A 15,173-nucleotide genomic window follows, 5' to 3' on the forward strand; every position below is an offset into this window, starting at 1 on the left:
ACAGGCATTCCAGAAATATCCACTGGATGATACATGAGCTAATTGGTTTTTTGAGTCTTGGCGTGGGCATATATTTTCACTTCTTTGGTGATAGATTCTAACCTTAACTGCTAAGCAACCAGCCCTATCCTTGGACAGAAGTGAATTTTACCCTCAAGAGAAGAAAGGCAACTGGTCAACCCCCATCAGCCACCTAACAGCCTCCCTGAAAGGAGGGTGCAGTAAACTGAGCACAGCTGGGAGGCAGAAGGGAGATCCCGCGTGTGCAGCTGGGCCACAGAACAGGTTCCAACGAGGAACACGGAGAAGAGGAAAACCCTACACAACTAACCTAACACCTTGCTCAACGACGAGGGACGGGCTCAGGACCAGCCCTGAGGGCAGGGTTTGGCTTCCACCCCTCCCTGGAGGGAATACGAGGAGGCACACCTTCATACGCAAACACGACATCCAGAAAAGGAGAGTAATATATTTTATTTCATTAAAATAGATTTAAAAAACAGACTGTGTAAAATAATTAGGACTTTCAATAATTTATTATTATTTACATTAGCAGGTGTTGGTCCTTAGTAGACACTGAAGAAATAAAGGAGATAAGCACGCAGACCCCAGACCCTCCCTGAGGGAGAGGGAAACAACGGGCGAACTGAGTGCGTGGCTTTCCTCTCACTCTCTTCCCTCACGTTACGATGGCAGTTCCATGGTGGAGAGCTGGTCACCGGGAGACAAACTCGGGGCCCAGGTGGCCACAGCACCGTGACCCTGAAGAGATGCTGGCAGGCCAGGCAGGGTTCTCTTCCTGTTGAGCAGCATCACTAACTCAGCCCCAACTCATAAGCACCCCGTGATCAATGATCCCCCGTTCCTGTCCCCATCCACAATTCCCCTTCTGTAAACACCCACTGTGGCTGACACAAAGCCAGCCCTGTTTCCAGACAAAAGGTGAAAAACAAATGGAAGCCACACATCCTGCTTCTCAGGAAAAGGCTGGTTACTTAATATGCCCTGCCTATGTAGCCCAGAACTTGGGACTCAACAGATCTCACGTGGGTTGTTCTGTGTGCTTGTCGTGCTGGGGATGGCAGGAGGGAGGGGCGCCTGGCCCTGGGCCCCTGCACCAGGAGGAGGCTCCTCCCAGGAAGCAGTCACAGGAGAGGAGGAACCCAGCAAGGCCCTGGGTGGCCCCCTGGCATCGTGATGTCTTGCAGGCACTTGTGGCTCCTCCACACGGGGAGCGAGTCCTAGGAATGCAGAAACAGGCCGGGGGTGTGCAGTGCGAGAGAGCCTTCCTCAGCAGCAGGCGTCGCGGACTCCTGGGCCCGACTCCTGGTTGTTGGAGATCGTGGGGTCGGTGCTAACCCCAGAAACCCCCACTACTCCACTCACAGAACACCAGGCCTCGGTGCGGGGCCTGGCAGCAGAGCCGTGCTCAGTCAGTGCAGGCACGGGGGCCCTGGTGGGATACGGCCCAGTGAACAGCAGCAGAACCAGCAGCTGAGGGCTGAGGAGGGCCCATGAAGACTCAGTCCAAAATGTCCGTCTCAAAGGGGACCAGGTGGTAATAGGACAGGTTGGTGTCATAAGCTGCTGGGTCATCGCCGTCCTCCGGCTCGGAGGTGAACTCACTGCCGTTCTCAAACCTGAAACAGGAAGGACAAAGGTGAGGGCTGCGGCTGGTTCGTTGCCCCAGCGCCACCCAGATGGAGAGAGTACAGCAGGTCACTGCAGGAGGGCACTGAGGATCGATGCCAAACTGTGGAGGGCTTTCCACTATGCCAGCCCTGCATTACTGCATGAACTAATGCGCCCTCCGTACACACACAGCAGGTACCGTGCCGCGTGTGGCAGGGCAGGGTGTGCAAAGGGACAGCAGCATTTTACAGGAGGGACCCCTCGGCCTCGCCAGCATTTCATGACACCACAGTGAAGGGTTCTTGCGCCACCTACCTGAGCGACATCTGAGACACTAAGAAAGAGCCCGTTCCATGGGGCTGACAGGGCTTCCCCCACCCGGGGCTGTCACTCCTGGGGTCACACTGTGTCCTGCAGTCCTCGCCTGGGTGTCTCAGCATGAATCTGTCCCAGTCCATGTCTGTTTTCAGTGGAGTGGATGGGCCGGGGCCTGGGATGCTGAGCAGCCCCTCTGCCCACGGGTGTGCTTCTCCTGCCCACGGGGAGACTGCACACCCAGCGCTGCCTCTGGGCTCCTGAGCCAGGTGTGCCACCCTTGGGACTGAGGTCTGCACAGTGGACGCTGGAGAACACAGTGGTCCCGCTTTAAAGATCCAGAGGCGCCAGGAGAGGCTAAATCACTTCCTGACACCCACACAACCCTTGTGTCGACAGTCCACAGAAGCCACGCTATGACTCCCTGAAGCTGCTGTCTGATGATTCCCGAGGAGAAGGCGGCTGTGCCTCAAGGGGGCCCAGTGCCAGCTTCCCCAGGGCACTCATGGCCAAAGTTCTGCTAAAAGAGGGGAAGAACGGAGAAGTGGTGTTTCTGGCTGTCCCACCTTCACTAGTCACTCATCCTCCCCCCCTCAGAGCAGGCCCCCTGGGCCAGGCCCCGGCACCCGGGCGTCTGGAGAGTGTCTAGCCCTGCGACGTGAGGCCGAGGTGCAGGTGCCGCTCCTCCCCATCCCAGGAGACCAGGCCTGGCACCAAGGAGGCTGTGGTCCCTGCGCCCCCTCAGGGCCCAGCACAGACCAGACCCTGAAGCTTGGCCACTTAGCCAGCCACTAGGGCGAAGGAACTGTGTCCCCACAGGTTTATGAACCACGGTCTTATGTCCTCTAGAAAAGGCCAACTCTCTAAATAAGTGTCCAAATACAGGCAGGATGGCCTGGTGTTTGTGGCCACGGGTAGTTCCTGCCTACAGAGCTCCGCACGGGGTGAACCCAGTCCGCCCTAGCCAACCGCTCCAGGATCCCATCTGTAAAATGACATGCAGACCAGCGTACTCACAAATGCTCTGCCGGATCCACACCCAGGTGCTGCTCTTTTCCGTTTGGTATACTGTGGTCGATAACGATAGTTTCTGTATTTGCTAAACAAAATCCGTTGGACCTCATGATCTCTGAAAATGAAAGCAACAGGTAAATATTCAGGACAGGTTGGGTTTTGAAGTTTTAAAGTTTGGGGCTTACACCAATCTGCAGACTCCCCCCTCCACCTGCTGCCCTGTCTCCCCCACACTTTAGGGGAACACTGCACCCACAGGTGTAGCTGGAGCCAACCCTGGAGTCCTGCATACGATTCAGGGGCTGGCGCAGCCTTCACAGGAGCCATACCTGTGGCCTGTGCAAGCGGGAGGCGCCTCTCTCCCCCAGGAATGTCTGAGCTCTCTCCCAGACACCCTCCCCATGCGTTTGAAGCTGGGGCAGAAGGAGCATTGAGCCCACATCTGTCAGTCTGGTTTGAGTCCTGGTCTGGTCCGCGGCACACTGCACGGCTCTGCAGGGCTCTTAGCTCCCATCTGTCAGACAGGACAGTACCTTCGGGCCCCCCACGCCCCCCCCCGCCAGGGGCTGCCACATGGATCAAATGAGATCAGTGTGTGTCTTAAACCAAATGGGCAACTTCACTTTTCACTTTCTCTCATTCTGCCATGTAAATTGACTTTTTACTAACAAGCACAAACTTTGATAATGTAAAAAGGCCCACAAAGAAAAAGTCTTCATATGTCTTGTTGGCTCTGTGGTGTTAGCTTTCCGAGGGCACATGTCTTGGTCTGACGGGCGCTGGAAGTGGTGGAATGGTGGTGCCTGAGGGTGTGGTAGCTGTTACCGCACCACTGGGGCTCAGATCAGCCAGGGGTTCTATGATCTGGGGACTCAGTACCCTCAACTGGAAAGTTCCTGGTGCATTCTCAAATTCAAAGGGTTTTCCAAAGGATTACCATCTTCCCAGTCAGAGCCTAACACATAGAGGCACGCAGCTCCAAACGGCCCTCCTCCCCCGGCACGGCACAGGCAGCGAGGGCACCCGGCTCACTGGGCACCTGGCGCATTGCTGTTTGGGAGATTTATTTTTTCTTACATCTGACCATAACTTAGATTGTTTTATTCCCATGCATGGATTTGCTTTTTATAAGTGGATGCTTATTTTTAATCTTTCTAGGTATTTGGTTTTCAGTTTGTTAAATTTCTCTCCATATGAAGAGAATTAGGGAAACTACACAAAAATGAAGAAAGAAAAATATAAGGTTTCCTCCTCATCCCTACAGGATTAAAATGACAACTCATTGTTCAGATTTGCCAAGTAATTTGTTGCTAAAATTTCCACTTGGCTTTCTGGAGAGGTGACAGCTCACATTTCACGTGTTTTCTCAACATCAGCTCAGCCAGTCCCACTCCCAGTGACGTTAGGCGGGGCCCAGCAGAGCCGCCACCTTCCCTGCATGGGAACCAGCGAGAGAGCCTGCAAGTCCTGAGAAGGAGCGAAGACCAACGGACATGGGCGCTGGGAACCTCCAGGGTCTATTACCTTCTGAGGTGTGAGAAGGTGCAAGATGATGTGTACGGGAGCCTGAGTGACTCTGAAGGTGACTAACTCTTAACCAGAAAGACTAAGATTCCCTCCCCTCTCAATTTCAAACATATGGGAGCCCTAATGAAAACAATAAAAAAACACTTCCTTTAGCTGCTTTCATTAAGTTTGACCCAAATCTGTCTCTCCCAGGAAGCACAGAAGACCTCAGAGTGATGTCAGCATAGTCAGCAGATGGCCCCAGCACCTTTCTGCACCCACCCCAACCAAGGGGATGGGGGGAACCTTACAAGTGAAAACAAATGTCAGTGCCTCAAACATTTCTGAAAGTTCCGAAGAGATACCTTATAGAGGAACTTCCTAATCTTTCTTGTTGTTGTGTTTTGTTGTTGTTGTTAATCCTTACCCGAGGATATTTTTCCATTGATTTTTTAGGGAGTGTGGAAGAGAGAGAGACAGAGAGAAACACTGATGTGAGAAAAACACATTGGGTTGCCTCCTACATGAGTCCCAACATGAGGGCGCAGGCTGGGAGGAGTCTGCAACTGAGGTACATGCCCTTGACTGGAATCGAACCCGGGACCCTTTTGTCTGCAGGTCGACGCTCTATCCACTGAGCCAAACCAGCTAGGGCTTCCTAATTTTTCTTAAATGTGAAACTTGAAGCTCTAAAAAACGGAATCTTGACCAGCCCCCTCAAAATAGACATGTAGCAAACCATTCCTTAGCTGCCTGTGCTCAGCCTTTGTGCATAGAAATGTGGTTTAATTATTCGCAAGGCCACCTGGGCCTTTGAGGAAACTCCAGTTCTGCTACTTTTGCCTGGGGAGCAGGTTACTTCTTGCTCAGTCAGTTTCTTCTTCTGTAAAATGGGAACAACGGTATCCACCCCAAAGGGCACAAGTACAGATTAAATGAGGTGGTATTTGTAAAGACCGAATAAGCACCTGGTGCTTGAGGAATGGTAGTTATTACTGTGGTTGCTAATGTCTTCGTATCTGCTGTGTCATGCAAATAAAAAGAAACGAAAGCAGTGTTGTGATTACAGAAAAATTACAGCATTTTAATTTCTTAGACGTCAGTTTAATACTTATAGTAAAAAAAAATCACTGACCAATTTAATTAATCACATACATGACTGATTCTATGAAATGGTGCATTCTCAAACTACATTTTTTTCACATTAAGTAGAGTCCTGCTTTGTCATTTCTTATTTTTGTTAACATTTTTGAGCTAATTTTAGAATTATAAAAAAGTTGTGAAACCAGTACAGAGTTCTCACATATCCCTCACCAGCTTCTCCTAACGTTGACTTTTTAGGTAACTGTGGTAGGATTACCAACCGCAGGGAATTACCGTGGCACAGGTCTGTTAACGGAACGTCTCCCTCCCTTGAGTTTCACCAGCTTTTTTTGGTTTCAGACCCAATGCAGGACTCCTTGCTGCATTAAGCGGTTGTGTCCTCGTCTCCTATGACCTCTGACAGTTCCTCAGTCTATTCTCATTTCTGATGACCAGGACACTTTTGAAGAGACTGGTGAGTTATTTTACCGACTGTCCCTCGATGTGTCTGATACTTCCATGAGCTCTGACCACAGTGGTTCGCTCTAGCAGGAGCCCTGCAGAGGGACACTGGGTCCTCCTGGGTGCATCGCATCAGGGGTGTGTGATGTCACTGGCCTCACTCCTGGGATGTGGGCCTGGATCACCTGGGTAAGGAGGCTTCTGCCAGTTTCCCCAAAGGTTACTATATTTCCCTTGTGGTTAAGAAATACCTTTAGGGAGATGCATCCAGATTCTGCAAATCCTATTTCTCCTGAAACTTTTGCCACTAATCTTAGCAGCTATCAATGGATCTTTTCTGCAGCAATTACTACTGTGGTAATGATTTTTCTTTTTTTAACTGCAGCCATGGTTTCCAGCGCTCCATATGCTATCAGTCCTTCAGTTCATTAATTCACATATCCTATTTTTCTTAGGTTTGACAGTAGTTAGATTAACATGGGAGGAGGACTGTTTGAGGTTGTACTGACCCAAAGCATCACCAGAGAATCCACTGCCCTTGTTGTGGGACCAGGACCTGGCTCAGTTCTTGCATCACCAGGGCCTGGCGCCACCTAGTGGGACCCGTGGCCACTGCACAGTCTGAACATTAGAGAGGAGGCTGTGCCTGCAGAGCCTGATGCACCTAAGTCACCAGTGTGAAGAGCAGCCTCCCACAGCCAGGGAGGCCAGTGCCCGTTCCCATGGCACCTCCTCCCTAAATGACATGTCAATGGCATGAGAAGGCACTAGGAAATCTCCGGGGAGAGGAGGAGGAGGGGCTGGGTGAGTCGCAGCAAGTGAGGGCATTTTCACGAATGAATGGGATTTAGCAGGACAGGAGTGGACGTGGAGGGGCAGACACAGCACAAGCGAAGCCTGCCGGAAGCCAATTCCACCATGTCATAATTGCAAGAGTTTCATCAAAAGGTTGATGGAACTTGGGGACTCAACAAGGGCTGAGTCACATATGTTGTCACCTGTTGGGAATGGCTGAGGGCATTTCCCAAACCTGAAAAGGGATGATTGCTGCTGCCAGACAGCTCAGGGCATCTTAATCTACATGTTATTGCCTCCTACTGGCCAAACACCTGAATAGCCGTAGGCAAATTCTTCCAATCTGACAATGGATTCTGTACCTAACCCTACCCTTTGAAGTGTATATATATATGTCTACCTCGCCTTAGGACAAATTGTGTTAATAAAAAGCAAGGGGTCCTGAAGCAAGGAGATCTTAGTTTCTTTAGCTTGGCTCATCTGACTCCCTATAATGCCTTTCAAAATTATGTTTTGTCTCTGGACTCTTTATTAAGTTACACACAGCCCTTCTCCAGATTGCTGAACCCTTCTAGATGCTGGAACAAGAACCCCTGCAGAAGCCCAGCCAGGAAGCGGCGGAGGGTCTGCAGCAGAGGGTGCTGTGGTGAGAAAATCAGAAAGCTGGAGCCAGCCAGACTCTCACATGCCTAGAATGACTGGGGGGCTTGGGTTTTATTGTGGATGCCGGGTTGTGAGAAATTACTGAGCTCAGCAAGCCAGAGTTGTGGGATGACCAGTCAGCATCCAGGCTATAAACCAGGGACAGGGTGAGGCTGATAGAGACACTTGTGGATGTTCAGGCCTGGGGGACCCCCAAATGCAGCAACCCCAGAATATGGGACGGAGACTGAAAGGCACCACTGGCAAATGTGTGCACTCGTTCTTCAAAGGGATGTCGGTGTCACCGCAAACCCCAGTTTCACTGAAATGTGTCTCCTAATTTACCACAGTGCCTTGTCTTCATATATTTATCTCTTCGAGCAGTGAACAATGAGCGTGCACCCCACCTCCATGGAACACCCCCATGCCGGTACACCTACATGCTAGTCTATGCTGGGAAGCTTCAAAGGGAGACTCCCAGATTTCGAGCTCCATTGATGAGGGCAGAAGAAGAGGACACCCCTTTTTGTCAGAGACTCGGCTCAGGAAGGGTTCGATTGGTGCTCCCCGAGCCTGCCACCTCGCACACGGGTTCCTTGGACAGGCCCCTGGCTGGAGGATTTCGGGGACCGACGTGCAGTAGATGTTTACAAACTCCATTTTTTGGCAGCCCCATTTATTATAAAGTGTTTTGTGCAGAGCCAACACTGGGGGGTAGTGACTGCTATGTCCCCAGGGCAGAGTATACACCCCCACACCTGGGCCCCCGGCTGGCAGGAGGAGGTCAGCACCCTGCCTCCCTAGACCTGGACACCGTGTCCCTGGTCACCCATGCAAGGCCTCACTGAGGCTCACATACAAGGCAAGCCAAAACCTCTGTCCTCAGTCCTCTTGAAAAAACAGGGAGAACATACTTAAAACATCAGCATGGGACTCTACCGCCATCCCTTCATCTTAGTCCTCTCAGCTCCTTAGGGCAGACGTGGCCTTGCATTTACCCGTCACCGTCACCGATAAGACAGGCCACTAAGAGGGCTGGGATGTTCCATGTGGTCGCACCCTGGGAGGTACTCAGAGGCAACGCCACACAGCCCGAGTCGGTCCTTCTCCACGTGGGGCCAACCTGAAGCACACCAGCTCTTGTACCAACACCGGCCCTGAAAGGACTGTGCTGCTCTTTGCTCTCCCACTTGCTCAACACGAAAGAACTGAAGCAGAGCAGGGACACCAGTGCTGGGACCCTTCCACCGCGTACTGAGGACTGAGCTTGCCCCGCTCCAGCTGGCAGCATGCAACCAGCAGGACTGGCCATCTGGTCCCGGAGCCCTCCGAGCCTCCGAGCCTGGAGCCCACAGACACCCACCAGGATAAACGACAGCCACCTTCACTCTACTACGAAGGAGGAGGGCTCTGACCCCTGCTCCTCTTGCCAGGAATACACAGGAAGCTGCATAGACATCAAAAGCAGCAGACAGACAAACCCAGGCTTCCCACTCATCCTCACACAGTCATACCTGGAAGTACCTTCTCCATCCCAGGTTCCCAGACCTCACCCACCCTGTCCACCTCACCAACACACAATGAGGACTCTGGTCCCTGCTGTGGCACAGAACTCAACAAGGACACTTTTCCACCAATGACATCCCCCGGGTTGGCTTCCTCGGTCTCCCCTTCACCACGACCACCAATTTCTTCTTAGGAGCCGGCTCTGGCCTCGTCTCCCCTCTCATCTACTTCCTCCAGAGGCTGCTCCTCCATTCCTCCTCTTCCTTCCTTCCTCCTCCAGAATCCCTCCTCTGCCTCCTACAGACCAGGATGCTCTGCAGGCCCTCACGGTTAGCCTACAGCCCGCTGCCTTCCCTCCCTTCCCACCTGGCAGACCCTGCAGGACTCCACGCAAACGCTACTTCTTAGGCCAAAACAAGTGGACTGCCTGTTGCCTGGGGAAGCCCGGTGCCTGCCTGAGACCCCGGGGCAGAGCTCTTCCCCTCAGCGGCCTTCACAGACAGCACTGCAGAAAGCAACAGTGTTCTAACGACAGGGGCAACCAGAGCTTAGAAAGCCACCACGAAGGGTGAAGTCCAGGGCCCCCTTCCTTTCATGTGACCCCACAGGTGAGCTGACCAGCGCTCTGCTCAGGGCACAATTACTTACTGCTGCTGACCTTGCCTCTTTCGTTAATGTTTTAGTTAATTTATCAATGCTAACAATACCTAGACGGTGTGTTCCCCTTTGGCCACGGCTGCCCTAGACTAAGAACAATTCAATGCCACATTATGTGCGCTATCTTTTTCAGCAGGCTAGACTACTGGCTCCAGAAGTTTGCATCAGAAATGCCTCACTGATGTTTTCATCATTATACTGCTTTGTAAGCTCCAATTTATATGCCAAGTAACTCCCTTAGGACGGAGGGGGAGTGTGAACTCTGGGTCAGAAAACACACTGTTCATAGGGATCTGGTAGCAGCCTCTCACCCACGATGCTCACCATCTGTTGGGCTGTCTTTCTGGAGCCCGGGGGGGAGGGGGGTACAGCCACGCAGGCACCGCACTGAAAAGCTCCTAGAAACCCCCGCGGCATTTCCCCCAGGCCTTCCCTGTAGCTCTTACCTGAAATTTTCACTGGACTTTGAAAGCTGGGTTGAATTTTATGTACACTGTCATTTTTTAGCACCTGATCCAGAGGAGATCTTTCAAAGAAGGTGAGCACGACTTCTGACCTAGAATACTGGGGAGAAATGGGTTAATTACTAAAATTAATCCTCTACAAGGTGGCCCCATCTAGCGCTACCCAGAGCTGTTCAGACAGCCCACAGGACCGACCATGAGGAAGAGGCGGAAATCGATGACCTCGTTTATTTATGGACACGTGGCTAAACACAGGGCCCCTGGGACAAGGTGACAGAAGCTGGCTAGCTTTTCTCAGTGCTGCATGGCCAGTGTTTCCCCACAGCTCCCTTCACTTCACAGTAAACTATGAGCGCCCACAGAGGAGGCAGGCAACAGCCTGCAGGAGTAAGGTGGTCGCCTGACTCAGCCGGTTCCTCATCACCACAGCACCCAGGCCTGCAAGCTGCTTATCCACCTGCCGCTGCTGAGGCCAACACTCCCTCGGGCTCCTATTGCCTCTTCTCAGACACCCTCAGCCAGACCAGGGGCTTCTGCATGGAAGCAGGAAAGCAAGGACCACTGTAGCGGAGGGCCCCTTCCCTTCCTACTCAACGCCTCTTTGGCCCCTCACTCCCACCTGCCCAGGGAGGAAACAATGGAGCCACTGGAGTTCATCAAAGTCTTTCTTTCCCAGGTCTACCCACTGGCCTCCCTATGGCCTGACACTTCCAGGGAGGGGCAGGTGGCCAAGGGAGCCAACAGGCCAGCTATGTGGACGCTGCTGGGATGTGCCACCGCCCCACCCAGCCGGACCCGACCCACTCACCTTACATGGCATGCTTATGATGGTCTTCAGCAACTTCTCCACCTCGTTGAGCCTGGTTTCTATGTCATGGGCGTCCTTTATGGCTACCAGTCCTACAGTGGAGACAGACATGCCTACAGTCAGAAACACAGACCAGGAAATGTGCTCCCACATCAAATACAGACAACAGGCCTCCCACGATGAGGATGCCACCCTGTGTCACCCTGCATGAGGGTGGGTGCATCTACTCAGCCTCGTCCATGTACGTACAGCCCTACTCTGAAGCCCTGTTCCACACCTCATGTGAAGTTTCAAAGACCCAGTGAATGATCTGGGTGTATTTGGGGTGACACTACCGTCCAAAGCGAGAGGTCTGGCAGCCAGGAATAGCGAGTAGGGGGGTGGGCAGGCATAAGCCACAGAAAGACCCTCCAAGTGGCCTCTGAGGGGGCAGCAGGGATGGCTCCATAAACACCCTGGGCTCCACTGGAGCTCGGCGGGGCCCACTCACCGCCGCCTATGGTGGCTGCACCAGGGGAGGTGCCCTGGACACACCCGCTCCCACAACGCATCAGGCGGACTCGCTCTGTGCTGCTGACCTGACCGCAGGGCCCATCTGAATGGAGCCCATGGTTAGATAAGTCATTTAAATGCTAGCGTTGGAAGGAAAAAATCAGATTTCTACTCAGAGAAAACCAACGTGGCATGACTCAGCACTTTCCAGGAATCAGCGTCTGACCTTGTTAGTTACCAGAAATACCGAGCGGCTGTGAGGAAGTGCAGTCTATTGCTTTGTAAATGCTATAGGTTACAGCATGGAGACTCGGGGTACGTTTCTGTGTCCCCATGAACAGTGAGGAACACAAACCCGCCCATTACAGTTTCTGTACATCGGCTTCCTGGAGATGGGGGATATTCATTCCCAAAGAAACATGCCTCTTCGCGCACGTCCTGTGACCTAGGATGACTGCCCTGTGAGCTCTCACCAAAACACACGGCTGAAATCCCAGAGCTGTTATCAGTAATGAGTCTAAGTTCTTTAGAAGTTCTGGTTTCATTTCGTTTTACAGGAGAAAGGGTGCTTGTTGTTTTTAGGTAAATCGTTGACTGAGTCTACATAAGTGATAAAATTAACTTATACTACATGATTGAAAGGAAGAGGCCTACAACATATCTACATAAGTGATAAAATTAACTTCTTATACTACATGATTGAAAGGAAGAGGCCTACAACATAGGGTCCCTGGAAAACCAGGAGCACCCCAGACATGGGCGAGGGCAACTCTGAAAGCCTGGTGACAGCAGGGGGGTGCTCCACAGCTCAAATCGAGGCCAGGAATCACCCTCTCAACTTCCTGAAGCCCCTGCCCCTTGGGTGTAGGCGTCCCTGCTTGGTCCAGCCCACCCTGCCCAGCCTCACAGGCTCAGGCAGCCAGAGGTCAGCTGTCCAGGGAGCAGGAGTCCCAGAGGCAGGCCGGTGGGTCATGGCTGGACGGCTGGGAAACCCCAGGATCCTATCCACACAGCCTGGCACATCCGCCACAGCGCCCCAGCCATCCCCAGCGACAAGGACTGGGCCACCATCTCCGCTCTTCCCCAGGCTGTCGGCCCCAGCACATCACCCAGCATGTTGCGGGAAGCAGGGACAAGGGAGAAAATACCAAAGAGACAGACTCTCAGGATGCTTGTTCTCCAGGCCCTGAATTCCTGGGAATAGAATTTCAAACACACACAGGCACACGCTTTGCACCAAAATGCTTTCATCTTCTGCTTGTTACAGGGAAGTCTCGAGAGGGAAAGGGACCAAGCAAAATCCTCTGAAAGCTTTTTTAAAGAGACAAGTATGTCAATCATGCCCACAAGGTGCTTCATTACTCCAAGATGAGCAAAACCGTTACTGTACTTCAGCTTCTATTACAGCTGGACTACTCGCGTAATCAGCCGGGGCTCAGACACAGTACTGTGGGTGCATCTGCAGGAAGACCAGCCTCCTGCAGAGTGAGAGCATACAGCATTTTACACCCGCTTTACAAGTTAAAAGCATAACTTAATCTTAAGTCAGTACAGAAATTTACAATTCTTGTATCTTTGCTTTAACACCATAATTTTGGTTACATCTTTGCTTTAATTAATGTTCAACCTATGGTTGGGTTAATAACCTCCAAGGGTAAGACTTCATCAGATGAATACATTCTGCTCTATGATGATCTTTTAAGGTGGCCAGATGTAGCAAATAAAACACAGGATGCCTATTTAAATTTGAACTGCAGATAAACAATGAATAATGCACTAGTATGGATAGACTTCTACTAAAAATTGTTCATTATCTATCTGAAATTCAACCTTAACTGTATTTACCTGGAACCCTGTCTTCATGGTGACCCGTTTTCCAGAGGAAAGCGAGAAGCACGTGGTCAGGCCTCTGGAGACAGTCTCAGCGTCTTAACCCAGCGCACAGACCCTCCTCGACCTGACCCAGCCCATCTTAGTGGCCCTGTGCCCTGTGAGTCCCCCACCCTCACACCAACCCCGAGGAACAGGTCCACACCATCCAAACACAGCCCCCACCCTCATGCAGTGCTGCCTGCTGACCTGCCCAGCCTCACGCAGCGCTGCCTGTTGCTGGGACAACCTTTCTGCTGACCTTCCCCCACCTCCAGGTTCGTGTACAACCTCATCCAGCCCTCAACCAGAGGCATATGCCCTCTGTTCTGCACAGCCTTCGTCACATCAGAGGCTGGGAGACCTGGGCTCCCAGAGAATTCTCTCCTGACATCTGCAGAATTCACCACTCTGCACTGTACCTGCTCCTCTACCTGTGGTCTCCCCACACCTCTTGGTTATGAGACTGTGGTTCCAGGACTGGCCAGCAGGGGGTGACAGTACTCTGGAAGCCATGGAATTCAGTCCAGTGAGGACTGGAAGGGATAATCCACTACCAGCCACATTCAGGAAGCTGACTCAGCAGACTTCACAGCACCCGGGAGTTTTTCTAATTTCTGATAAAAACATAAACACTAATATAACCTCAACTGTTAAGATTTCACTCTACACAATTTGTGATGTGAAAACTTTATCCAGATTTAGCCCCAACCAATTAAAAATTTGAAAGCAAAAGATTGATAGCACAATTATATATCCATTTCAGTGTGCCAATTCTACATACATTTGAGGGTTAAAGTCAGCCTACAGCAGCCAGGGTGCCTTTTGCTTGTGAACTAGTTTAGCCTTGGAAACTGAGAACACAGATTGTTTCTGTTAGTTTCAGGATCAGCTTCTTCATGCAAACACCTGATTTATTCTCGAAACCCAGACTGAACACGCTGACATCAGCACAATGACCCACCAGTGACCGAAAACACAAACAACTCAGATTCCTAATCTCAGAAGCCTGGGTCCAAAGTCCCGTTTTCTTCAGGAAGTGGAGGCTTTGTGAGGAACACCTCAGACGGTCACAGGCTTCCTCCACGGACAGACTCGGGAGACCGAACCTAACCTGAGCCTTCGCTGCCAAAATTCTGGAAATAAAGACAGGCGTCTTCTCGGTCAGTTCGGAAGGAAGACCGTCTTTCTGAAGCACAGGAAGGAGTGTCCATTACCCAAAGGGCACAAGTCTCAGAGGAGACTCCACAATAGAGCCCCAGGAAGATTTTCGGTAACGTGACCTTTCAGCCAAGTCAAATAATAAGTTACATCTCCAGAGTTCCTTCTCCATGCGCAAACGTGTCCATCAACACCCCTCACAGAGGACAGACTGTGTGGATGACACCAGGAACGCAGGGCCATCATGCGTGCTTAGGAGATACATGTTCTTTAAAGGTTGAGCATAATACACATTTTGGAAACAAAACATCTTAAATTTTTTGGAAAACCTTATGGGCTTACTTCCTAAGTACCTGTTTTCTAAATAGGTAGCCAACATTCAAGAAATGAGGCTAAGAAACAAGCTGGAGAACGTAGCCATGTGGCTATATTTGCACACGTACACACCCCAATGAGGGCCTTTCTCCCCGGGACCCACGGCGCTCCCCTCTACGCCATCTCAGTGTCCTGTGCTCCCTTCTGCGAGGTGTCATGCAGCATTTACGAGAGGACTGTCTGCCCTCGCTGACACCTGCTGCACACGGCCGGGGGTGTAGAGGACAAGGCAGAAGAGGCAGCGACAAAGTTACCCTTTCTGAGGACCCAAGAAGGGCTGAGAGGAGACGCTCTTCCCTCCTCTGTGTCTTCCTACAACTGGCAGATGCTCCCTTGAGTGAATGTGATTTTGTCATATGAGAAAGTAAGTGTTTCCCTTAAAAGTACCGATC

At 51.6% G+C, this 15,173-nt stretch overlaps 1 protein-coding gene across 1 annotated transcript in view; it reads right to left on the minus strand.

Annotated features, from left to right (window-relative positions):
• Positions 1-459: 459 nt before the first annotated feature.
• PXDC1 (PX domain containing 1) overlaps positions 460-15,173 on the minus strand; it is an 18,965-nt gene continuing 4,251 nt past the window's right edge. The window contains exons 4-7 of the mRNA XM_014542381.1: positions 10,885-10,976; positions 10,059-10,176; positions 2,965-3,076; positions 460-1,640 (exon numbers count right to left, since the gene is read on the minus strand). Coding sequence (XP_014397867.1) covers positions 1,523-1,640; positions 2,965-3,076; positions 10,059-10,176; positions 10,885-10,976 — 440 coding nt within the window. The 3' untranslated portion in view covers positions 460-1,522. The remainder of the gene's footprint in view (positions 1,641-2,964; positions 3,077-10,058; positions 10,177-10,884; positions 10,977-15,173) is intronic.

This window comes from Myotis brandtii, unplaced genomic scaffold (genome assembly GCF_000412655.1).
Source record: "Myotis brandtii unplaced genomic scaffold, ASM41265v1 scaffold300, whole genome shotgun sequence".
Lineage (NCBI taxonomy): Eukaryota > Metazoa > Chordata > Mammalia > Chiroptera > Vespertilionidae > Myotis > Myotis brandtii.